Source organism: Anolis sagrei, chromosome 5 (assembly GCF_037176765.1).
Source record: "Anolis sagrei isolate rAnoSag1 chromosome 5, rAnoSag1.mat, whole genome shotgun sequence".
Taxonomy (NCBI): Eukaryota; Metazoa; Chordata; class Lepidosauria; order Squamata; family Dactyloidae; genus Anolis; species Anolis sagrei.
In genome coordinates this window covers 35,375,970-35,402,298 of record NC_090025.1, presented here as the reverse complement: position 1 = coordinate 35,402,298, position 26,329 = coordinate 35,375,970, and the positions used below count along the sequence as shown (strand labels likewise).

The 26,329-nt window shown below is 39.9% G+C and overlaps 1 protein-coding gene across 2 annotated transcripts in view; it reads right to left on the bottom strand.

The window, feature by feature from the left end:
- The window catches only part of MYOZ2 (myozenin 2), a 44,962-nt gene extending 19,391 nt beyond the window's left edge, over nt 1-25,571 (bottom strand). The window contains exons 1-4 of one of the 2 annotated variants that reach the window (XM_060779015.2): nt 25,309-25,570; nt 24,005-24,103; nt 15,295-15,464; nt 3,125-3,254 (exon numbers count right to left, since the gene is read on the bottom strand). In XM_060779015.2, the coding sequence (XP_060634998.2) occupies nt 3,125-3,254; nt 15,295-15,464; nt 24,005-24,080 (376 nt within the window). In that variant the 5' untranslated portion in view covers nt 24,081-24,103; nt 25,309-25,570. Of the gene's footprint in view, nt 1-3,124; nt 3,255-15,294; nt 15,465-24,004; nt 24,104-25,308 lie in introns of both variants that reach the window. The other variant, XM_060779016.2, reaches the window with a different exon arrangement.
- Between the last annotated feature and the right edge of the window lie 758 nt (nt 25,572-26,329).

The following is a 26,329-nucleotide window of genomic DNA, read 5'->3' as shown; positions in this document are numbered from 1 at the left end:
CACATTTTGGCTTAATCCACATGCTATTCAGAGCATGTATCCACGAGAGGGCAAAAGTGCATTTTAACATGATCATATTTTCCAAATGTTTATGTAGATGGGTATCTAATAACCAGTTATGCAAATGATATTTTGGCCAGTTTAGAAGCATTATTAAACTGATAGAGGCATTTAAAACACATCAGAACATGGAACAATTACCTATTTGAGCTGCCATTTCTAGATACCTCAGCCAACTTAGCTAAATTCTGGGTCCAAGTAGTAATTTTTCTAAGCTCTGGTGCACATCATAACAGATCAAGCCTACATGTGTCAGAAGGAAGTCCCGCTGTGTTTAATGCAGTTTACTTTCAGAGAAGTGTGCACAGGTTCTAAATCTGAACTCATTAAACCTGTTCTGGAAATATTGTGTTGAATCCATTATGTCATAATTATCAGTGGGAGGAAAAGTTATATTCACTTTACAAATTATTTCATACAAACTAGTTCTTGTTTGAAAAGAGTAACAAAGAGAAAAGGCTTATTTGAAGTCAGCATTTCCAAATAAAAGAATCAACTGTCCTTGCAGAAACACTCTTCAAATTATAGTAGAAATTGTACAAGGACTTCCTTTCAAGCTTCCTTTCACTCAGCTTCCAACTTGTACATGACGACAAAATGTAAGATAACTGGTACTGTGTTTTATCTACTGAAAGATGTGGCCTAGCAACACCAAAGAGTTTTTTATGTATATCAGGCCACATTAGCCTCACTCAGCCTTTAATGTGGGCTCATGAAACAAAACAAGAGGTTTTGGTAGATCTAAATCAAGGCAAGTTTTGTAATAAGCAAGGAAGAAGTGGTTACAAAATATTCGTCTCCATTCAATGTTGACTTTCAACTTCCAGCATGACCAATGGTCAGAGATTCCGGGAGCTGTAGCATCTGGAAACCCAGATATGGGCACGACTATGCTACAGCATCATGATCTAAGCCCAATTCATGAAATGACAGTATGATACAGTGGTTCTCAACCTGTGGGTCCCCAGATGTTTTGGCCTTCAACTCCCAGGAATCCTTTTGTACCCCGCTTCCATCTCCCCAGAGGGACTCGGGGCAGTTTACATGGGGCCAAAATCTGTCCTTGCACTTTACTATTGTTTTGTATCTAAAGCTACAATGCCCTATTTTACATTGCTGTTATCCTCACTACTGCCATATGATCTATGCACTTTATTCACAAGCCCTCTCCTCTAAATTGCTGTTGTACCAGTCTGCCCACCTGTGACAAGCAATGAATTTTATTACTGGTTGTTGGTTTTGATGCCTGTTTTTATATATTGTTACTAGCCGACCCTTGCCACGCGTGGCTGTGGCCCAGTCTGGTGATCTGGAAAATAAAGTAATGAGAAAGTGTTGGTTTCTAATATATGTAATGTCTTTCTCCTTGTGGGTAAACAGTATTTCTTGCTGTTTCTTTGTCAGTGTTGATATGGAGATTGTCTGGTTTGCCTAGTCAGGAACATGCAACATATAATTGTCCTTCTTTAGGAGTCCCTTTCAAATCTATGATACTATATCTCTCTCTGTGTGAATTATATCTATCTATCTATATCTATAGCTGGATGGCTCTTTGTCAGGAGGGCTTTGATTACATTTTCTTGCCCTGGTGAAGGGAGTTGGACCGGATGGCCTTGAGTATTTTCTGTTGGTCATGGGGGTTCTGTATGGGATGTTTGCCCCAATTCTGTAATTTGTGAGTTTCGGAATCCTCTTTAATTGTAGGTGAACTATGAATCCCAGTAACTACAACCCCCAAATGTCAAGGTCTGTTTTCCCCAAACTCCATCTGTGTTCATATTTGGGCCTATTGAGTATTTGTGCCAAGTTTGGCCCAGATCCATCATTGAGTCCACAGTGCTCTCTGGATGTAGGTGAACTACAACTCCCAAACTCAAGGTCTATGCCCACCAAACCCATCTAATGTTTTCTGTTGGTCATGGGAGTCTTGTGTGCCATGTTTGGTTCAATTCCACTGTTGGTGGAATTCAGAATGCTCTTTGGTTGTAGGTGAACTATAAATCCCAGCAACTACAACTCCCAAATGAGAAAATCAATATTTTTTGAGTGATGGTCACTCCTTACGTTAGTTGGTGTCTTGTGGCCAAATTTGGCAGCAATTCATCCAATGGTTTTTGAGTTATGTTAATCCCACAACCGAACATTACATTTTTATTTATATAGATAATGTTGTTTTATTTCGTATTGACTGTTGTCCTGTATTTTACTGTGTTATGCTTTAACTGTGTTGATCAGGCTTGTCCCCATGTAAACCGTCCCGAGTTCCATCAAGGAGATGGAGGCAGGGTTCAAAAATAAAGTAGAAGTAGTAATAGTAGATATTATCCTAACAGCTGGTAAACTGGCTGGGATTTCTGGGAGTTGTAGGACAAAACATCTGGGGATCCACAGGTTGAGAACCACTGGTATAATAGAATTAGGTCTTTCCAGACTCATTACAGTTTGTTTATTATTTTGTTATGTGCTTTCAAGTTGACATAGCTATAAGAGGGATTTTTTTAACAAATTAAAACATTTTATTCGCAGATAAATCGAACTTCTTTTTCCCTGGTTGCAACTGTAGAGTCTCTGCGAGGAACAGAAAACTTTAAAGTCTATACAATTCTGGTTCTCTGATCTTCTTTGTATGAGAGTTTTTTTTAAAAAAAGAAACATGAACAACAATGCAAAACAATGTGCTTATGTGTCCCACTGGAAAGGTAGGTAGTGGTACTATATAGCGAATACTGCATCAAGCCAATTGCGACTACAGCACAATAGAGAAAATGTGGTAGTTTTATTTGTTTGGCAAGTATGGAAAGGTCATTAGGTATCTTGTAAAGGTTTTGCTGCTCCCTTTTGTTTTTTCGTATTTTGTCATTGGCCCATTCACAGATGTCACAGGCACCGCGATACATGTATGTCTCTTCCATTGTGGTGTGAAATAAGTCATTTTCTCTGTTCCATGGATTTTTTGGTATACGGCCAGGCTGACAGAATTACTTTTCCTATTCTCTCTCTCTCTCTCTCTCTCTCTCTCTCTCTAAGATGGCATGCCTGCTTGAAAAGCTGCATGGTGACTTACCTGGGGCAATGGTTTCAGGGTTTGGTGGGCTGCGTGGATCAGGTGTATTGGGAGGTGTTACTGGTGGATGCTGCTGGTCAGCTCCCATTCCACTAGTATCCAGTTGAACGCACTGAATGATCTCACTGCGCTGCATTTGAATGGGAAGAAAGAGCACAGCTATCAGGAGCACAAGACAGAGACATCACTTCTGAAAACAGTGTCTCCTATTGCTTCACCTTTTCTAACCAGGAAACCGATAGCAGCTGTCCCAGTTACTATTCATTGTTTTCTGACCATTTTTTGCCTTCCAGCTTTGGAGGCTCAAAAAGCCCCACAGCACCCTGTTGATGTCAGTTGGTGAAGTATTATACTGTCTTTAGAGACATGGAATGAAGATGCCACCAAGATTAACTGGCTTTCTAAAGCTGGAATAGAAAGTATCTGGCAAGCTGGGAATGATAGGCCTCTTGTGCTCTGGGCAAGTGAGTTATCTAAATGAGAATATCCTTTTTCCTGAAGCCAAGGTTGTCAGATGCCCTTATTTTAACATTCTGTACTCATTGTCCTTGCAAAAACTCAAATGAATGGCTCTTCTTTCTAAACCTCTTCTGGGCAGAGGAACTGCACAGGAAAAACTCCCAGAATCAATCAGTTAATTGAGCACTAGCCATGCTGACTGGGGATTATGGGAGTTATTTCTCCAGAAAGTAACTTTTATAAACTCTGTTAATGATAGCAAAATCTGTCATTGCCAATGATGGTTGTGGAATTGTGGTCAAAAGTGGAATTTTCCCACGTTTTGACACTGCAGTGCCCCTGATTTTGAAGTTATCAATGAAATTGCTGAGGGATCTAACTGCTATAGCTCTTAAGTATGATCTAACAAAACTGGTGTGGAAACATGCCTTGTAGGTCTGAGAAAAGCCTAGGACTGATGGGGATTGGAATTGCAGGCTAATGGGGAGGTGAAATAAACAGAATGATTTCAGCTTTATATCTGGATCCTAGGCAAGTCAGAATATAATGAGCAGAGCACTAATGTATTTAATCCCTGTGGGAGAAAAAGAAAATCTGATATTCCAGCAGCTATCAGCTAGACTAAAGTAATATCAGAGAATAAAAGGTAAAGTTTCCCCTGACATTAAGTCTAGTTGTGTCTGACTCTCCATTTCTCATCTCCATTTCTAAGCCAAAGAGCCAGCCAGGCATGTAGCTTCAGCCACCCCCCCCCCCCCCCCCCGAAATTCTCATGGTGGTTTGCGAAAAGGCCTTACTGGTGCATTATTTAAACTGTTATGTTTATTCATATCATGATCTGATCACTATAATCAATATATCCCATATGCATGGGGGTATTGGGGTAATGATACAAAAGGTTTGCTAGGCTAGATCCTCTTTCACTCAGACTCAGCCCCCCCTGAAACTCAGCCCCCCCCCCGAACCCCCCTGAAAAAAATTTAGCCCCCCCCCCCGAAACGAAATCCTGGCTACGGGCCTGGAGCCAGCGTTATTCACAGACACCTCCAAGATCATGTGGCCAGCAAGACTGCATAGAGCGCCGTTGCTTTCCCACAGAAGTGATACCTATTAATCTACTCACATTTGCATGTTTCTGAACTGCAAGGTTTGCAGAAGCTGAGGCTAACAGCGGGAGCTCACCCTGCTCCCCAGATGCAAACTGCCAGCCGTTCGGCCAGTAAGTTCAGCAGCTCAGCGGTTTAACCCGCTGCATCACCAGGGGGCCAGAGAATATATTGCCAATATTAGCTTTTGGATAACCAATACAATTATAGTTTCTTTTGGTTTGCCCAAAGCAGTCACAATGAGCGCGATTTCATTGAGACCCCTACTACACCGCCATATACTTCGGATTATGAAAGCAGATAATCTACATTATTTTCTTTGAACTCGATTATATGAATCTACACTGCCATATAATCCAGTTCAAATAATCTGGGTTTATATGGCAGTGTAGAAGAGGCATGAGAGCCAAGTCACATTCATTTCATTTTGTTTTACTTCTACCCTGAGTTTTCACTAGTTATTCTGAAATCTGTACTTTTTTAAAAAAAACAATTCAAATTCTGCCCTCAGACTCTCGGAGAAGGCACTTCTTTCTATCGTACCACCTTCACAGTAACATTTGGTGGAAACATTGCTGAGGATATTCTTTGTGGCTACTCCCACACTTCAAACACCTTCCTAGTGAAGTTAGTATTTCTCCATCCTTGCTGTCTTTTTGTTAACAGATTAATACATTTTTGTTCCAGCAAGCCTATAGGATTTTTTTTTGTTAACAACGGGAAGATTCTCGTGGTGTGGTATTGTTTTTAATATTTGTACAGTATTACCCCTTTATCTGTGGGGGATACAGTCCCAGATTTCACATGGATATGCAGAACCAAAGATAATGGCAAACTATTGAAATAAAAGACTTCTGAATAAAGAATACCATACAGTCATGGTGGAAGACCTAGAAAATGCCAAGGGGAGGCATATTTTGTGAGAAGCAGGTAAATGAAACCATGAGTACCTGTCACGTGGATACCAAGAGCATTTTGTAACATAGAAAAAAACTATAATTTTAATTTTGCTGTTAGTTTAATATGGTCATCTCTCTTCTGAATGTTTTTAATGATATGTGCTTTGGGTTGCTGTGAGTTTTCCAATTGTATGGCCATGTTCCAGAAGCATTCTCTCGTGATATTTCACCCACATCTATGGCAGGTATTCCCAGAGGTTGTGAGGTTTGTTGGAAACTAGGCAAGTGGGGTTTATACATCTGTGGAGTGTCCAGGGGGGAGAAAGAACTCGTGTTTGCTTGAGGCAAATGTGAATGTTGCAATTAATCACCGTGATTAGCATTGCAGGTTCAAAACTTGGCTGCTTCCTGCCTGGGGAAATCCTTTGTTGGGAGGTGATTATCTGGCCCTGATGGTTTCTCAGAAATGATGAACCACTCCAAAAACTACCATGTCAGCATACACAGAGAAGTCATTGAAATCCACAAGCATATGGACAATTTCAACAGAAAGAAGGAAATCAGGAAAATGAACAAAATCTGATTACCAGTATTTAAAAAGGCTCTAAAATCAGGACAGTAAAGAAGGAACAACACTTTAAAACAGGGGAATTCCAGACAGGAAACAATCAGGGCCAGCTAATCACCTCCCAACAAAGGATTTCCCCAGGCAGGAAGCAGCCAAGTTTTGAACCTGCAATGCTAATCAAGGTGATCAATTGCAACATTCACATTTGCCTCAAGCAAACACGAGTTCTTTCTCCCACCCTGGATATTCTTCCGCAGATATATACACCCCACTTGCCTAGTTTCCAACAAACATAATCTCTGAGGATGCCTGCCATAGATGTGGGTGAAATGTCAGGAGAGAATGCTTCTGGAACATAGCCATACAGCCTGGAAAACTCACAGCAACCCAGTGATTCTGGCCATGAAAGCCTTCAACAACATGATATGTGCTTTTATTGAATTTTTTTGTTTCTGCAATCCACCTTGAATCCCAGACTAAGAGATGGTGATGATGCTCCTCTGTCACATTCATGATGTCACAGACCTTCCTATGGACTTCCCTGCACTCTGGACAGGGAAGTTCCTCATAGCTTCAACAATTGACAGAGCTCTCACATTTTCCTCTGACTAAACCTCATATTATTGCAAAGGGTGTTTCTGAACAATTAAAACAAATTGGAACTGAGTCATTGTTGTAGCCTTTGCCAGCCTACCAGGCAATATCTTCCAAGAAGGCACGTGGGGTTCCCATTATAAATGCAAAAGCATGCTACCTGTAAATAGATAGGCAGCTCCTCATTTCTGGATGCATTTCACTCTTCTGTTTCATATGGTCATCCTAACTAATTCATTTAGATATCTGGTGGTTGACCTGACTTGCTTTGCCTTTACACTGGAGTAGGCAAAGGGGAATCTTGAGCCATAAGCAGACTCATAAAGCTGTTTCTGAACCCCCACACTAGTCAACGTGTCCCATGCAACGTGAAGGCATTTGAGAAAGCTCCCACCCCATTTAAAGACCCACATGAGTCTTTCTGGAGAAGTGGTTCTCAACCTGAGGATCGTGACCCATGGGGGGTTGCAGAAGGGGGTTGCAGAGGGGTCACCAAAGACCATCAGAAAACACATATTTCTGATGGTCTTAGAAACCCTTTTAGCAGAGAAGGCTGAAGATCTCTCTGCCTGTTCTTTTTTTTCCCCTTTTGGTGTTGGTGAACTACAACACTCAGAATTCTAAAACAGCCCCCCCCCCCAACCCCACCAGTATTCAGTGTTGGCCATGTAGGTAGTGTACCAAGTTTGATGCCGATCCATTGTGGGCTGGGTTCAGAGTGCTCTTTGATTGTAGGTTAACTAAAATTCCCAGCAACTACAACTCCTAAATGTCAAGGCCTATTTCCCCCAAATTCTACCAGTGTTCACATTTTAACATATTTACTTTTGTGCCAAGTTTGGTCCAGATCCATGATTGTTTGAGTTCACAGTGCTCTCTGGATGTAGGTGAACTGCAAATCCAAAACTCAAGGTCAATGCCCACCAAACCCTTCCAGTATTTTCTCTTGGTCATGAGGGTTGGGAAGTTTGGCCCAATTCTATCGTTGGTAGAGTTCAGAATGGTCTCTGATTGTAGGTGAACTATAAATCCCAGCAACTACAACTCCCAAATGACAAAATCAACTCCACACCCTCTCTCCCCCCCCCCCCCCCACAACCCCACCAGTATTCAATTTTGGGCATATCGTGAATTTGTGCCAAATTTGATCCACTGAATGAAACTACATCCTGCATATTAGATATTTATATTACCATTCATAACAGTAGCAAAATTACAGTTATCAAGTAGCAACAAACATAATGTTATGGTTGGGGATCTCAACATGAAGAACTGTATCAAATGGGTCATGGCATTAGGAAGGTTGAGAACTGCTGACCTACAGAATTTGAGGACATGAGTTGCCACCAGGTTTACACAGGAGGGTAGATGGATGCATCTCTACAATCCCTGGCAGTTGGTAGCCCTCCATTGCACACTCGCTGTCCATGAAGAATTCCTTGAACACCATCTCAATTTGCAGCGATAATAATAACTTTACTACATTAAACTTTATGAAGGTTAATGACAGGCTGAAGATCTCCACCCTTTCTACTGACTCATTAGTTTCCAAGACTGCATCCCAAGCCTTAATCATTGTTTCTTGAACATAGAATTAGAGTTCCAGAAAATGTCAAGATCTTATTTTAGCCATATTTAAATGAGAAAGGTTGTAAGCCAAGGGTTGCTTTTGATTACAATGTTATTTAGTTACAATGCCCTGAAACCTGGAAAGACCATCAACAGTAAGAAGTTACTTGTAATAGTTATTTTCTCCATGAATGAGTTTTCTGTAACAAGTTTCTTTCTCCAATAATGCCGGTATACTTATGTTAGATTATAGTGGTAACTCTGCAAGAATAATTTACCATATATGCTTGAGTATAAGACGAGTTTTTCAGCCCTTTTTTAGGTTGAAAAAGTCTCCCTCAGCTTATACACTAGTCAAGGTTATTTATTGTTTTACTCTGTTATTACTATTATTTCATTATATTTATTTTTACTCTAATAATAATTATTATTATTATTATTATTATTACTTTTATTTAATTTTACTCTATTACTATTATTTTATTACATTTATTATTTTATGCTATTTATTATTACATTTATTATTTTATTCTATTTATTATTATTATATTTATTATTTTACTCTATTATTATTATTATTATTATTATTATTATTATTATTATTATTACATTTATTACATTTGCATTGAAGAAGGCTAGAATAGTGGTTTAATAAGAGTTGGAGAGTCTTAAATTACAGTTTTATGGAAATATTCAAAAACATTTAATCTACTGATGCCTCAATTAATTTAATTTTATTGGTATCTATTTTTATTTTGAAATTTACCAGTATCTGCTGCATTTCCCACCCTTGGCTTATCCTCGAGTCAATACGTTTTCCCCAGTTTTTTTGTGATAAAATTAGGTGCCTCAGCTTATATTCGGGTTGACTTATACTCGAGCATTTACGGTAATTCTCTTTCTGATGTACCAAATGGTTTAGTTACTTTTATAATCTGGGACATATTAGGGGAGGAATACTTCAAGGTCTCATTACTTGCTTATGTTTTACCTTTAGACTTCTTTCTAACTGATAAAGAATCAAGTAAATAACTGGTGTTCTTTTTAACATTATAGCATTAGCTTACAACTCAGGGTGTTGAACTATCATTATAAGTAATTACTTTTGGAAAAATTACCCTTTGGGCTCTTCTTAGATTTATCCACTAAAAAAAAAAAAGACTTTTAATTTGTCTAAAGTTTTGAAAGCTCTAGTTTAGGGAACACTGTTAGGTTATATGACTTAGAGGCAAAATGATGAAGAACGAGAGAAGTTACTCACAGAGCATTAAACAAGTTTTCTAAAATAGCTTCCACCTAAAAAAGGCAACAAAGCAAACCCTTTGTCTCTCTGGAATGCAGTGATGTTTTTACTGGCGTTTGTTCGAACTGACCTGAATAACTTGGTGCTCTGCCATTCATGAGTGATGAGTGCTGTAAACCACACCACATCAGTGTATTTCAACTGACATGGAAAGATTTAACAGAGTAGCAGCATCTTCAGTGGAGTAAAATTTGAAGTTAAGGGCAACCTCATACGGTATGTACACACACCATACACAAACATGCATTGAGAACAGCAGTACCAAGCAAAATGTCTATATAATAATGGACTTGAACAAACCAGCCTGTTGTCTCGTCACAATTGCATTGTTTAAACAGAGAGAAAAATATTGTTACTGCAGTGATCTTTTTCACATCTTGGCGTAATTGTGCAACACTGGCACTTTATTGATGCAAATGTCCATGATCAGTGTTCTGCACAGTCTCTCCCTATCTTTGTTTGCCTTGTATCCAGTACATCATGCACACTGTGTTTTTTTCTTCCCACCTGTTTTGCCACAACTGTGCCATTGTACAGTTTTGGCATTTTGACAAGACTTTCCTTCCCAATACTGGGATTGCAGCAGAAAACAAATTATTGCACAGGGAAGAGCTGCAGAATAATATTGTTTTAATTGATGGGTTTGCCCCCATTGGTAAAAAAGAGATGATCCAATTATGATTCAAGGGCAATGTGACTATGGTACAGCCACAAAGTTGTGGTAAACCCTTTCAACAGGTGTTCTTATCCTGCCATAATTGCACTTTAGCATCCTCATGTGATAAAGTCCAGTGGCTGCAATTCAACCTGCAGACCACTGAACTCAGTGGTGCATAGAACAGGTTACACAAGTTCCACTTGGAAAAGACAAACAGCTTTTACACAAGGTCTTAAGACAGTTAAACTTCAGGGCTCGAGAAGTAAGACCTCCTCCATGTATTTTTTTATTCCTGTATTGGCCTCCAACAGAATAACCAAATACAGTGGAGTAATAGTACTTGCCAACCTAGCAGTTCGAAAACATGCAAATGTGAGTAGATCAATAGGTACCACTCCGGCAAGAAGGTAATGGCACTCCATGCAGTCATGCTGACCACATGACCTTGGAGGTGTCTATGGACAATGCCAGCTCTTCAGCTTAGAAATGGAGATGAGCATCAACCCCCTGAGTTGGACACGACTCCTTAATATTAGGAGAAACCTTTACCTTTAACCTTAATAGTACTTGTAGTTTGAGTGTCAAGAGCTACACCTTCTGCACTTGCAAAGAAGCATTATCATTTAGACTGCTAGCAAGAAGGACAAACTATCAAAGGGAAGGAAATAACCCAACGCCTGATGATTTTCCTCATTTTCTGCTGTCTTCTGTTCTAGTCTGTGACAACCAAAAGTGATTTTGAATTCTAAAAGTAATGTTATCACCTGTTTTACTAGCCTAGCAAGAAGCATACTCTGTTTCCTGAGTGTTTGAACATATCACGTTAGCCCTTCTGTTTTTCCAAATTTCCTGGTCACAAAGTTTTGCTCTTGGTTCTTTGTTTTCATATTTTTATATCCTTTGAACTCTTTTATTTGATCCCTCGACATACAGTTATTTATATGCAATGGCATACAGTTATAGCTTTAAACAGGACATTTTATCACCATCTTCTTTAATCTTTCTGCTTTTCTGGTGAATTTCCTCACATACATTTTCTCATAAGAAAAAAACCCTCAATTTCTTTTAAAACTGACAATTTGCATCTGTTTCTTTAGTGTTCCTTCTGTTCCTTTATGTTTTTATCTTTACTTGGTACATCTCCTTCTTTACATGACCATAATTTCAGGCTTCTTAGACTATGAACCCTTTCTATTCAAGTCTTCTGTTGCTGCAACAGCTAAATGTTATCATTTTCAGCTCACCAGTATCTCTTACGAGTCATCTGTTTTTATCCAACTCGTACAACACAGACTCTGTCTCATTTTGTTATACTGTTTAGACTTGATCGTTACAATGCCATTTTATCTACTGTTCCTCTGTCTTCTCTTCAGCCACTTTTGTTTTAAATTCTGCAGCACACATAATTTGTCTTACTGCTAGATTTATCCAGTGCTGTTGCTCTTTTTTCTGCTGCACACCACTTTCTGTTTTTATACAGCAGTGGTTCCCAACTTTTTTTTTAACCAGGGCCCACTTGACCAGGGATCACTTGAATGGGGACCACTTTGACCGGGGATCACTCTCCAACATTAGCACCAAAAGGGACAGGGGTAGTTAGCTCTGAGGAAAGGAGCGGAACTAAAATAAATGAAATATAAATAAATAAAGAGGAAGGAGGTTCACAGACCAGATTTTCATTCTTGTGGCCCACAGGCTGAGAACCACTGTACTACAGTAATCACAACCTTCTGTTTCTCTACAACTTATGCTCTCACATCTCCTCTCTCTTTCTCATTCTTTATGTTCTTATACTTTACTTCTTGACAAATTCTCAGTCCCATCCCTTATCCCTTATTTGGTCTCCCATTTTCTCCCTAATCTCTGACATCCTTGGCCACTTGATATCAGAACATCTCCACTGATTTTTGGTTTAAAACATTTGTTAACATCTTGTTTGATTTCAGCGCTATGAGCTAAACAATTCTCCAATCCTATTCTGTTCCTTATATTTCTTTCCCCACAAAACTGCAAGGCAGCAAGTTTGTAAGGAAAAGTCCTATCTCTAATTGTATTTATTGTATATGATATTTGCCTGAAAAGAGGCTGACCATCAGTGTCTTTGTTCCCCTATAAGTGTAATATTTTGGACTTATCTGTTCCTGTCTCTTGTTTTGTTTGTTTTCATATATGCCTTTTCATTTTCATACTTCAAATATCTTGCATTGGTCAGAATCCAACTGGTCTTCATCTTCCAATAGAAAACTTTTGTCAGCCAGGAGATGAAGGGTGTAGATTTCAGGGATTTTGCTTTCATATCACAGGCAAAGGTAAAGGTTTTCCCCTGACATTAAGTCCAGTCGTGACCAACTCTGGGGTTTGGTGCTCATCTCCATTTCTAAGCTGAAGAGCCGATATTGCCCATAGACACCTCCAAGGTCATGTGGCCACCATGACTGCATGGAGAGCCGTTACCTTCCCACCGGAGCAGTACCTATTGATCTACTCACATTTGCATGTTTTCGAACTACTAGGTTGGCAGAAGCTGGGGCTAACAGTGGGAGCTCATGCCACTCCCTGGATTCGAACCTGTGACCTTTTGGTCAACAATTTTAGCAGCTCATTGGTTTAACCCACTGCACCACCGGAGGCTCAATATCATTATTCATATCCCAATGTCATCTTATTCTGCAAAACAAATTAATGCCTAGCTGATTTCAATGGATCCTGAGATTCCAGTTCCTATTTTGGTCTATAGGTACTTAAATATCATCACCAGCACTGTTCCTGGAGTATCCTTCCATGAGAAAGTGGACCATACTACTGTATCCCTTTTTCTTCAGTGCTCCAAAGGGCTTGCTTTAACTTAATAGCAGGGATCATAGGATCTCTGCCAATTCAAGTGGAATAACAGTGGCCAAACTTGCTTAGCCCTTTGAGATTCCTGTTCTTTGGAATACCACCAGTAAGGCCTGACCGCTTAAAATGTCAGAGTTCTAATATGAATCCATCCAGTTTGGACAGCTCCAGTTTTGGTAAGTCTTATTAATGTGGAAAATTTGAATCCAAGTTAGGTTATATCCACTCAGCAAAAAGTGTACTTTTGACACTAAAGTAGTTGTTTGCCATTATATCTCATAGATGTATAAACATTAGTAGGTTCTATCCCTATAAAGCAGTGAAAATGAACCATCTAAAATGGTGACTAAAATGTTGCAACAGCCAGATACTGTTAGACAGAAACTCCTACCTTCCCTAACTATCCCGTTTTAAGAGCTGATACGAACTGTAATCCAGCAACATCTGGTGAGCTCAATGTTCCTCACACCTAATTTGAAAATGACTTTCTGCTTCTGCCCAGCTGTTTTTGTGTGCTATAAAGGTGCATCTGTTTTTTATTTATGGCACAGCATTCTCGCATTTTCCCTCAAGCATTGCTTCTGCTATGGTGATAATTGCATTTCTTAATGTTCCAAGAACATTATTGCATAATAGGAAAACAATGATCCTTCCTCCTGGAAGCACGCTCATCGGTTTTTTTCAAGTCATAGCCAAGATGACACACGCACAGGTATATACTAGGGATGCCAGCATTTGCTTATTTTAGTCTCCTACATGAGAATGAAGAATGGAAAATGTTTTGTTTTTGAGATGATAACATATACAGACAAAGCTATATTCACAGAAGTCCAAGGAATTTAAGTTCTATAGCTTGATAAGGACCATAGGATACACATTGTCCAATTACATATCATCTTTATTTCCTTTTAAGTTAATGGCTTCCAGGGATGGTGGAGATCTCTGCCCTGTCAGAATGATCACAACCAAAGCATCACTCCCTGTTAGAACATTTAGAACAGTGTTTCTCAGCCTAGGGGTTGGGCCCTTTGGGAGTCATGAGCAGGTGTCAGAGGAGTCACCAAAGGCCATCAGAAAACACAGTAATTTCTGTTGGTCATGGGGGTTCTGTGTGGGGTTGAGAATGCTCTTTGATTATAGGTGAACTATAAATTCCAGTAACTACAACTCCCAAATGTCAAGGCCTATTTTCCCCAAACTACACCATTGTTCACATTTGGGCATATTGAGTATTTGTGCCAAATTTGGTCCAGATCCATAATTGTTTGAGTCCACAGTGCTCCCTTGATTTAGGTGAACTACAACTCCCAAACTCAAGGTCAATGTCCACCAGACCCTTCAATATTTTCTGTTAATCATGGGAGTTCTTTGTGTCAAGTTTGGTCCAATTTCATCGTTGGTAGAGTTCAGAATGCTTTTTGATTGTAGGTGAACTATAAATTCCAGCCACTACAACACCCAAATGACTAAATAAATCCCCCCAACCCCACCAGTATTCACATTTGGACATATTGAGTATTTGTGTCAAATTTGGTCCAGTGAATGAAAATACATCTTACATATCAGATATTTACATGATGATTCACAACACTAGCAAAATCACAGTTATGAAGTAGCAAAGAAAATAATTTTATGCTTGGGGGTCACCACAACCTGAGGAACTGTATTAAGTGGTTGCGGCATTAGTAAGGTTGAGAAACACTGATCTAGAACTTCCCACTGGTGTGAAAATTATAGTTTTGGAACAAATGTCACAGAAATGTAGAAGTCAGCCTTCCCCAATCTGTTGTGGCCCAAATGTGCTGGACTACAGTTTCCAGGATATCCAGCCAATACAGTTGTGCTGGCCGGTAATGCTGAATCCAATGCATATAGAGGACATCAGGTGGAGATGGGCTATTCTTCCTCATCTTTGAAAAGCAAGTGATCCTGTTGTACCTGTGCTACACATTGTATGCCCCACAAAGTTAAATGCAACTCAACACCAAAAATAAGGGACCACTTGTTTCTTTTGCCTACCTTGAAAATATGATTAGTATCTGGACAGTATCTGGACAACATATGACTGACTATATTAAACTGGTTGGTTTTATTCCAGTTGATTGGCCAAAGAACATTCTCTGTCATGTAAAAAGATAATTGTGCAAAGAAAGCCCAAAAATCCAACATTACTCACGTTTCTTGGTTTGCTAGTTAAAAAATGAAGGTTTTCATATGTGTACTTGTCAGACCTCCTTTGTCGCATCTTGAACAGCCTTGCTCCTCTGTTACTAAGCAGTGACAATTCTTCCAGCATGATGTCTCTGGGAATGCTAACCTTTTTTCCAAGATCCATTCCAGGTGATTCTACAAAATAATAAGAACACACATTTCTAAGAAAATTCTCCCAAATCAGTGGCAGAGCCAGAAAAGGTAATTGCTTGGACTATAGCTCCCAGAAAGTCCAACAAGAATAAGAGATTTTGGCCATGATGGAACAGGCTAATAATTGGATTCAGGTCATTGATCACCTCTGCCGCAAGTACAACCAGAAACAATTTCTATCACTTACCTATCCTGTCTAACATGTAATGACTGTTTTACAAACTGACCCCCAAAAGTCATCAGTTCACAATTCACTCTGCTATCTCATCTGCTTATGCTTACCCTTGTAAGTCATTTGTGGCATATCAACATCAACCTTCCCATTAAATGATCAATTAAAGGTAATTTTCAGCAGGGTCACTAGGAAGTCATATTAATTGCCACTATTAAAAAAAGTGAAAGGCTATTTACAAGCCTAGGTGATAATCTGTTAGGTGGGAGCAAAAGAGCATGTCTGAAATATTTGCAGCCACACTATTTCCTGAATGGAGTTTCCTGATGCAAAAGAACAGAAGACTGTTGTAGCTTTATAATGATATAGAAAAGGTAAGCCACCTATCAGTGTTTGCAGAACATCTTATTGTTGTTGTTTATCTTCAAGTCATTTCTAACTTATGGTGACACTAACGTGACCCTACCATAGGGTTTTCTTTCCTTTTTCTGACACTAAGAATGTGACCTGTCCAACATTGCCCAGTGGGTTTCCATGGCCAATCAGGGCTTCAGACCCTGGTCTCCAAAGTCATAGTCCAACACTTAAATCATTATACCATGCTGGCTCTCCTACAGGACATGCAACACCTTTTGAATTTCTACCTTCTATGCCAGGCATGGGCAAACTTGAGCCCTCCAGGTGTTTTGGACATACATGATTCCTAACAGCTAGTAGGCTGCTAGGAATTGTGGGAGCTGAAGTCCAAAACACATAGAGGGCCCAAGTTTGCCCATGCCTGTTCTATACAGTTGTTCCTTACAAAGATAGGCTATCCTCTTTTACATTTGACCACCCAAATTCTTGACATAGTGTCATGTATCATGTCCCACAGTTAATAGTGGTTGATGGTGGCAGACCTAGCAGGGTTAATGTAAATCTTAGTTCTAAAGGGCTAAGTAATTTGTAACAGTTTAGAGGTGAAAGCAATTAAGGGTGGAGGTATGCAAGGGATGGGTGTTACTGAATTTAAGGAGCTAATCTTGGGGCAGATCTTTGTGAGTATTTGTCTTATCATGGTGGTAGATACTGCTGGTTTTCCCCTCAGGCTTCTGGATTTTCGGTGTCCTGACCTGTCTCCTGAACCCTTGGAACCCTGGAACCTTGAATCTTTGGATGGCTTTTGACTGCGGTATAGACTCTTGATCCCTGGAGTTTGCTGATTGAACTCTTGGCATTTAACCACTGGACTGGACCGTTTGATTGCAGTGTAGCATTTGCTATCAGTTTTTGTTTTATATTCTGTTTTATATCTTTATATTTTGGACTATTAAAACAGCCAGGATGTAAGTACTGTTTTGATTACACTGGTTGATACAAACTGGGTGTTTGTTTGATTTACCTCTGCCTGAATACCGGCAGAGCCCTGGCATCGTGACACATAACTTCGAATTGTAGCTCCTATCATGATTCACCTTTGGCTTTTCTAGCTACAGCTTCTGGGACTTACCACCCAGAAATGGTTGGAGGGTTGCTTGATTATCATCTCTTAACGCATAACAGTTCCCTGGACCAGGGCATATAAACTATGTGAATACTAACTGATAGTTTTCTGCTTTACTGCCATGGTCTGCTAATGGACCTCATCCCACACAGTGTTCCCAGTGTTTTTAGATATTTCAAACACAGAGTTCCACAGAACCCATCACATGATGCAAGGTCATTCTGTGGCTTTTCTGTTGGCCTCCGTTTCCGAAGTATATGGAAACGCAAGGCTTTTAAAGATGGTGAGGAATCAACTGCTGCTGGCTCCCCACACATAGAAATGGGTTAAAGTGGCTAATTTAAAGTGGAATGGGAATTGTTCTATTTCTCTGTCTCCTATCTGTTTAGTGATGGTTTTGTGTAAGCTTGCTTTACATGACCTCAATGCTCCAATTTTTGCCATAGTTCTTAAGACATAAGTGAACACATGTGATGGTAGTTAGTAAATTCTCCAAATCCTTTTTAAATGAAATGAAATGCAACACAAAAAAGACAATTCTTTCCATTCCAAAGTGGAATGAAGTTCCATCACAGCCCAAAACAGAATTGTGTGTGTGTGTCTTAAAATGGTCCTTTAGTTCAGGGTTGAACTCTTTCTCCAGGGAAGTTGTTTCCACATAATTACATTTAGAACTGAATCATAAAACTTCTTTTCAATTTCAGTGAAAGAGTGCTTGTTTGATTTTGCAAACTGACTTTTCATAATGTAGGCTATTTGCTAGTGAAAGTTAAATATTTGAGCGAGATTAAGTTTTCAGACATATGCTACCCATTGCCTTTCTGCTCCAAAACGTTAATTAGCTATCTCATGTTTCAAGTGAGGATCTAAGCCACTTTGTGTGTCTAGGCAGCTTCCCAGATATTTTAAGTGCAAGATTAATAGAAGGCTTCTGTGAATTAAAATGTAATTCCACTATCTTTCTTAATTAAGTTGTGAATAGATTGCATCTGATGTTAGCAAATAAAAATGGGATGATGAAAAGGGCAGAAAATGGGAGCAACAGGATAATCTCATAGGCAATTCATCTGAGAAGAAAAACATGGGTGGATTTGCACTAAATTCAGTAAACCACTCATCCTGTCTCTCAAATAATACAGTACAACCACCTGTATCTGGAGGATTGGTATCTGCAGTTTTACTTTTCCTCAAAACATATTATCTCTCTGCATTTTCTATGGTATTCTTGAGCTCATTTCAATAGGTTTACTATTATCTGCTGATTTGTGCATCCACACAAAGTTGGTGAGCATATCTCTTGTGGATACAGGGATCCTACTCTAATGAAAACATTACCAATGCTCATCTTAATTTGGTTTGAGTAACAGTGTCATCTATTTTATGGCCCTGTCTTAGTAAAGGTAAAGGTTTCATTAAGTCTAGTTGAGTCTGTCTATGGGGATTGGTGCTAATCTCTATTTCTAAGATGAAGAGCTGGCATTGTCCATAAACGCCCCCTAGGTCATGTGGTCAGCATGACTACATGGAGTGCCATTACATTCCTGCCGAAGTTGTACCTATTGATTTACTCACATTTGAATGTTTTTGAACTGTTAGGTTAGCAGAAGCTTGGCCTATCAACAGGAGCTCACCCTATCCCTTGGATTCAAACCACTGATTTTCCAGTCCACAAGTTCTGCAGCTTAGCAGTTTAATCTGCAGTGCCACAATCACCCCATGGCCTTGTCTTACCCTAGTTTAAAAATAACAGTGACCCTTATGATATATGTAATATAAATAACTAATTTTCTGTATCAGATACTTATCTAAGAAATATTTCTTTTTAATGGTTATCCTTTACTAAAGACACTATGAAGTAGGAATTATGTCAGTTTCCTAAAAAGTTTAGAAACAGTTACAACAGTGTGGGACACTAGCCCCCGGTGGTGCAATGGGTGCTAGCAAAACTGATGACCGACAGGTTAGTGGTTTGAATCCAAGGAGAGCGGGTTGAGCTCCCTCTGTCAGCTCCACCTCCCCATCTGCAGACATGAGAGAAACCTCCCATAAGGATGGTAAAACATCAAAACATCTGGGTGTTCCCTGGGCAACATTCTTGCAGATGGCCAGCTCTCTCACACCAGAAGCGACTTCCAGTTTCTCAAGTCACCCCTGACATACACAAAACAAGTGTGGGACAAAATGTGTTTCTTCTATTTCCAGTATTCCGACTGGTCAGAGACTGAAAAGGTTACCTTTTGGATTACAAATCCCATAATCCCCACCCAGCATTGCTGTTGTGAACTTTGAGATTTATAATCAAAATAAGTAAAATTTCCAAGTAACTTTGTGAATAAGATTCACAGCCTAAAAGCTGGAAACAGAAGAAACAGAAGGAAATGTTTATGCAGCCAAGGTTAGCAGACTGTGGAATTCAGGTGGTACCAAAATTAAGCATTACAAGCTCTCAGAAGAAAGGGAATTGATGTCTAGTATCTTGAAGAGATGCAGACTACATTTTAAAACTCTACATGGCTTGAATTTACAAAGGTGGTCAACAACACAAATCTTTTGCTTTCACACATTTTGCTAATCACAGAAAGTGGTACTCCCGTTTTTGATTTTTGGATTCTTTCTGGTTTTTTTTTTAATGCTTTTAAACTTTAATAGTTAGTATGATTTTTAAAAAATCAAACAAAGAGCTTAAGACAGGCATTGGCAAACTTTGGCCCTCCATGTGTTTTGGACTTCAACGCCCACAGCCAGCAGACTGTTAGGAATTGTGGGAGTTGAAGTCCAAAACACCTGGAGGGCCAAGGTTTTCCCATTTCCTGCTATAGATTCATGCTGGAAAACCTAGAAATTCCCAGAGAGTGGTTTTTCAGGTAAAAAAAATACAGTATAGCCATTTTTAGTTTGTTATTTTTCACTTTTGTAGGGATCTGTGGTCCAAACATCATCAGATCTGGAGATATGTTTGCACAGACAGACAGACAGACTGTTCTTCATTTTCAAAGGGCGAAGCTCTAAGTTTGAATTAATTTATGGAAATAAGTTGCATAGTCTGATGCCATATCCATGGTAAAAACTGAAATTACAGGGGGAAAGCAAGCGTTAATGACCTTTAGGCACCAGTGGCCCATTTTCCCAATTCAGACTTTGATAATTAGAATAATTAGGACAAGGCGATCAGGTGCACATGGCTACATTGTAACCACAAGAAACCTCTCAATGCCCTAATTGCCTTGACCTACTTGGCATGTCATGTAGGTGACTGCATGTAATTGGCCATATTAAAAGGTGATACAGACAAACTAATGTGAGGGGAAGTCCCATATTATATTCATAAATAATTCAACAATGGGAATATCCATCAGCCATTTGTCCATCTACCTTCCTTTTACAAAAAAACAATTTTGGGTTGACATACTACTAAGAAAACAGTTGGATCCTGAGTACATCCTATTGTAATTGAAGCTACTGGTTGTCACTGAACAGGAAAAGCAAACATTTTATAGAACCTATTGGATTCAAGGCGTCTCTGTTATAACACCTAACTTAGCACATAGGTCTGTTAATCTGGGGAACTGAGTTCTGCAAAGAAGCTAGGGATTTCTCCATGCTGATTCAAAACACCCTTTTCAAGAAATATTACTATAGTTCTTTGGAAAAACGCATGATAGCTAAACTGGTATAAAATAGTAGTAGTTTTCAGACTAACAGCTGAATATTACTAAAAGTTATAAATGGATTCTCTAGTACAGTGGTTCTCAACCTGGGGTCCCCAGATGTTTGTGGCCTACAAGCCCCAGAAATCACAGCCAGTTTACCATCTGTTAGGATTTCTGGGAGTTGAAGGCTAAAAACATTTGGGGACCCCAGGTTGAGAACCACTGCTCTAGTACCTTTGAAACTAAAAATAAAAATGTATTGTCGAAGGATTTCATGGCTGGAATCACTAAGTTCTTGTGGGTTTTTTCCGGGCTATATGTCCATGTTCTAGAGGCATTTCTCCTGACGTTTCGCCTGCATCTATGGCAAGCATCCTCAGAGATAGTGAGGTCTGTTGGAACTAGGAAGATATATAAACCCTTTTTCCTTAGCCCGAAAAAACCCACAAGAACTTACTAAAAATAAAAATTCTAACACAGCATTCCATGGAATGTTGGCCTGCATAAATAGGAGTATAATATTTAGATCCAGGGAAGTCATGCTACCCCTCTGTTCTGCCATGGTCAGACCACAACTGGAATACTGTGTCCAATTCTGGGCACCGCAATTGAAGGAGATGTTAAGAAAGCTGGAATGTGTCCAGAGGAGGGTGGCTAAAATGATCAAGAGTCTGAAGAACAAGCCCTATGAGGAACAGCTTAAAGAGCTGGGCATAATTAGCCTGCAGAAAGGAAGGCTGAGAGGAGACATGATGGCCATGTATAAATATGTGAGGGAAGTCATTGGGAGGAGGGAGCACGCTTGTTTTCTGCTGCCCTGGAGATTGGACGCGGAACAATGGCTTCAAACTACAGGAAAGGAGATTCCATCTGAACATGAGGAAGAACTTCCTAACTGTGAAAGCTGTTCAGCAGTGGAACTCTCTGTCCCAGAGTGTGCTGAGGCTCCTTCTTTAGAGGCTTTTAAGCAGAAGCTGAATGGCCATCGAGAGCAGTGCGTGTGAAAAAGATCTTGGAGTCCTCATGGACAACAAATTAAACATGAGCCAACAATGTGATGTGGTGGCAAAAAAAGCCAATGGGATTTTGGCCTGCATCAATAGGAGCATAGTGTCTCGATCTAGGGAAGTAATGCTCCCCCTCTATTCCTTCTTGGTTAGACCACACCTGGAATACTGTGTCCAATTCTGGGCACCACAATTGAAGAGAGATATTGACAAGCTGGAATGTGTCCAGAGGAGGACGACTAAAATGATCAAGGGTCTGGAGAACAGGCCCTATGAGGAGTGGCTTAAGGAGCTGGGCATGTTTAGTCTGAATAAGAGAAGGCTGAGAGGAGATATGATAGCCATGTATAAATATGTGAGAGGAATTCACAGGGAGGAGGAAGCGAGCTTGTTTTCTGCTGCCCTGGAGACTAGGATGCGAAACAATGGCTTCAAACTACAAGAAAGGAGTTTCCATCTGAACATGGGGAAGAACTTCCTGCCTGTGAAAGCTATTCACCAGTGGAACTCTCTGCCTCAGAGTGTGGTAGAGGCTCCCTCTTTGGAAGCTTTTAAACAGAGGTTGGATGGCCATCTGCAGGAATGCAACATTCCTGCTTCTTGGCAGGGGATTGGACTGGATGGCCCATGAGGTCTCTCCCAACTCCATGATTCTATGATTCTATCTGTCGGGGGTGCTTTGAATGTGATTTTCCTGCTTCTTGGCAGGAGGTTGGACTGGATGGCCCAAGAGGTCTCTTCCAACTCTATGATTATCTGATGAAGTATAATGAAGAAGACTGCAGTTTGACAGATTCCACTATATCATTTTAAGGTACAAAATAGGTAGGTAAAAAGGTAAATGTTTTCTCCTGACATTGTCCAGTCATGTCTGACTCAGGGGGCTGGTGCTCATCTCCATTTTCCCTAGACACCTCCAAGGTCATGTGGCCAGCATGACTGCATGGAACGCTGTTACCTTCCTGCCGGAGCAGTACCTGTTCATCTACTCAAATTTGCATGTGTTTGAACTGCTAGGTTGACAGAAGCTGGGGCTAACAGCGGGAGCTCAAGCCGCTCCCTGGATTCGAACTGGCAACCTTTTGGTCAGCAAGTTCAGCAGCTCAGTGCTTTAATCCACTGTGTCACCAGGGGCTCAATATACAAAATAATACCAAATAGGTATGTTTTTTATATGTACAATTTCCAGAAGAAGTCTGTTTTAAGGTAGCTAAAAAAGTATACTTGAGCTATAAAAAAGAAAGAAAATACAGCCTGTACAAGGCTTTACAGCTAGACCATCTAAGAAGGAAGGAAGGAAGGAAGGAAGGAAGGAAGGAAGGAAGGAAGGAAGGAAGGAAGGAAGGAAGAGAGGGAGGGAGGGAGGATAGATTCTTCTTAGTTATCAAATGATATTTTGGTGTTTTGGGTGCTAGTTGTGAAAAAAAGGGGAAAGCCTGACTTGTTTGCTTTGGGTCTAGAAATCATCCTGTTCTTTGGTCTTTAAAACAAGGCTATAGTAATTTCTCATCCAAAAGAAATACTATTGCTTTGTTACCTTAATAAGAGCTCAGACCAGTTATGTTTTTGACTACATTTCCCAGAATGTCCTGTCTATTTCCTAGAATTTCCTGTCTATTTCCTGTTCAGTGAATTCTTTAGATGCCTTCTTGTGGAAATCTTGATCCACCAAACCAGGTTTTTTACAATTCAGTCCAAAGATGTCCATAATAAGATCTAGTTTGAAACATTTCTTAAGTGAGATTTGTGCCTTGAGAAGCTGAATAAATCTACAACCGGCTTTGTGTGGGCGAAGACAGAGATTGAAATTCAGTTTGCTTTGCAAATATCCATGGTGATAGTTTTAACAATAGTTCTGAGATCCAAGAATTATACCCTTTTCTCTATATGAATAGTTTCATAATATGGCATCCAGACCTATGAGCCCCCTCCCCAAATAATACCCTGAAAGTCAATCCCAGGGAGAATGTACATCAGCTGTTAGATTACTTCATTCCTCCACAACAGTTGTTCATCTGAAAATAGCTTTCAAATGAAAAGAGGCAACTACAAAAGGATTAGTTACCATAGGCAGCATGATAGCCCCATGAGATTATTTATGGCAGCATACCCAGAGGCAAAGCTGTAAGAGAGATAATGCCGCAAGATTAAAAAGAAAGGTTAGAGAGTGACACTAGACATACAGTCATAACAGGGATTTAACTCTATACCATTTCTCTGGATTTCCTTCATGATGGCGGATGCTTGCTGCTTCCTTTCTTTGATGGTGTCAGCATGTGATAGCATTGCAAGTTGTTTGGTGTGATTTTCTAGAGAGTAAGAGAAAGTTATATTTAATGTTGTCGAGCAGACATTTTAACCTAAAGTACTCTTCCAGGAATTTAATGCAATTCTTGTTTGCCAAAGCTATTGAAGTACCTGCAAACCTTTCTGGCACGTACAGGGTTTGCAAAAAAGGTGTGTTCTATTAACTCTGCACGTGAAATCCTAATAGACCAAGAGTTTCTTGATTATGGGGAGCCCCCAGTGGCGCAGTGGGTTAAAGCGCTGAGCTGCAGAGCTTGTTAACCAAAAAGTCGCAGGTTCGATTCCGGGGAGCGGCATGAGCTTCTGCTGTAAGCCCTAGCTTCTGCCAACCTAGCAGTTCAAAAACATGCAAATGTGAGTAGATCAATAGGTACCACTCTGGCGGGAAGGTAATGGCACTCCATACAGTCATGCCGGCCACATGACCTTGGAGGTGTCGATGGACAACGGCGGCTTTTTGGCTTAGAAATGGCACCACACCCCAGAGTTAGACATGACTGGACTTGATGTCAGGGGACAACCTTTACCTTTACCTTCTTGATTAGACTAAGCAAACTATATATGACAAAGTGTGATGGGGCCTTTTCACTTTCTCATGTGGATGTGTAAAATTCATCATGGTGCCAAACTGTACAAATATATGTGAATATCCATGCACGGTTAAACATCTAATCTGTTGAACTTGCTGACCGAAAGGTTGGTGGTTCAAATCTAGGGAGCGGGGTGAGCTCCTGTTGTTAGTCCCAGCTTCTGCCAACCTTGCAGTTTGAAAACATGCAAATGTGATTAGATCAATAGGTACTGCTTCGGCGGGAAGGTAACAGCGTTCCATGCAGTCATGCCTGCCACATGACCTAGGAGACGTCTATGGAGAACGCCGGCTCATCGGCTTAGAAATGGAGATGAGCACCACCCCCCAGAGTTGGACATAATGTCAAGGGGAAACCTTTACTTTTATCCATGCATGATTTATTTCAATGCTATCTGCTCTCTTTAAAATACATAATTTCCTCCAATACCAGGCTTCTAAAAGTTCAGTGCACACACTCTTTGAACTAGCACTAGCTAATAAACCACAGACTAAACAGAGAACCATCCTGAACAGTCTGTGAGAAATTACTATAGTACCGTGCTCATTTATTGTTGCAAACACCACAAGCTCATCAGATGACCGATGCCTGATTATTTCAGGAAACAATGCACTTACCTTATTGTTGTAGAGATCAGTGATCTTGATGGTTTGGATGAAGTTTATGGAGTTTGTTATGAATGGGGGTGACCTGTCCGGTCCCGAATGGTTTCTATGCTCGTTCTTGGGTCTGCATGATGCCTAGTACCAAGACAAACTGGGGACTGACCCTCTTCAAAAAGACTGGCATCTGGCTGACATAAAGTAGTTATTTATAGAAGCAAACACTCCAGCCACTCATGTCTTCCTGGCGAAAGAAGAGAACAGAAAGGATTCTGCCGCACGCACCACAAAAGCACATCTATCTTTGCCACAGCTTATTGAAATATTTGATAGAGACACTTCTCCCTTCTTGTATAGTTCAGCCCATCATCACCTTTGATAATGCTCATCTCCACAGTGTAACTATGAGAGAGACACTTAAAAATAATTGCAATTAACTATAAGGGTGACAAGGACTATATTTGATGGGACTGGAATGGAGTAATCTTTTACTGAAAGATAAAACCATGCTTCTATACTGGCTAATGGCTAAAGTTACTGCCTGTACAAAGATTGCACTTAACATTCTTCAAAGTTATCTGTGCTGAAAAAAAAAATATTTAGAAGGTTTTCACTTTAATAGGGAACAGGGAAAAATATATAAAACCCTATGTCGCATGCACTTTTCAGATTCTTAGCATACGGAAATGCCATTTCTGTTTTTCCATTTCATACCGTGCTTGTGTCCTCTATCTCCTCTGTGCTCAAGCTAAAAGGACATTTCAGTACTAATTTTATACCAAATCTTATATCAAACAAGAATAATTCATTTGTGTTATTGTTATTAGAAAGACATTGCTCTTCACATGTGAGGCTACTTAACTTTCATAAGAAAAGGTAGAGAAGTTGATCAGGGATATAAAACAGCCTAAATCCAGCTATTGAACAGCTATTTTTTTTATTTTTATTTTTTTTGAATTGTCAAATTGGCTTCTGTTTCCAAAACCTGAAATGATTCAGAGTGATCTTCTGATGTCTGGAAGAATATTTTTCAGAT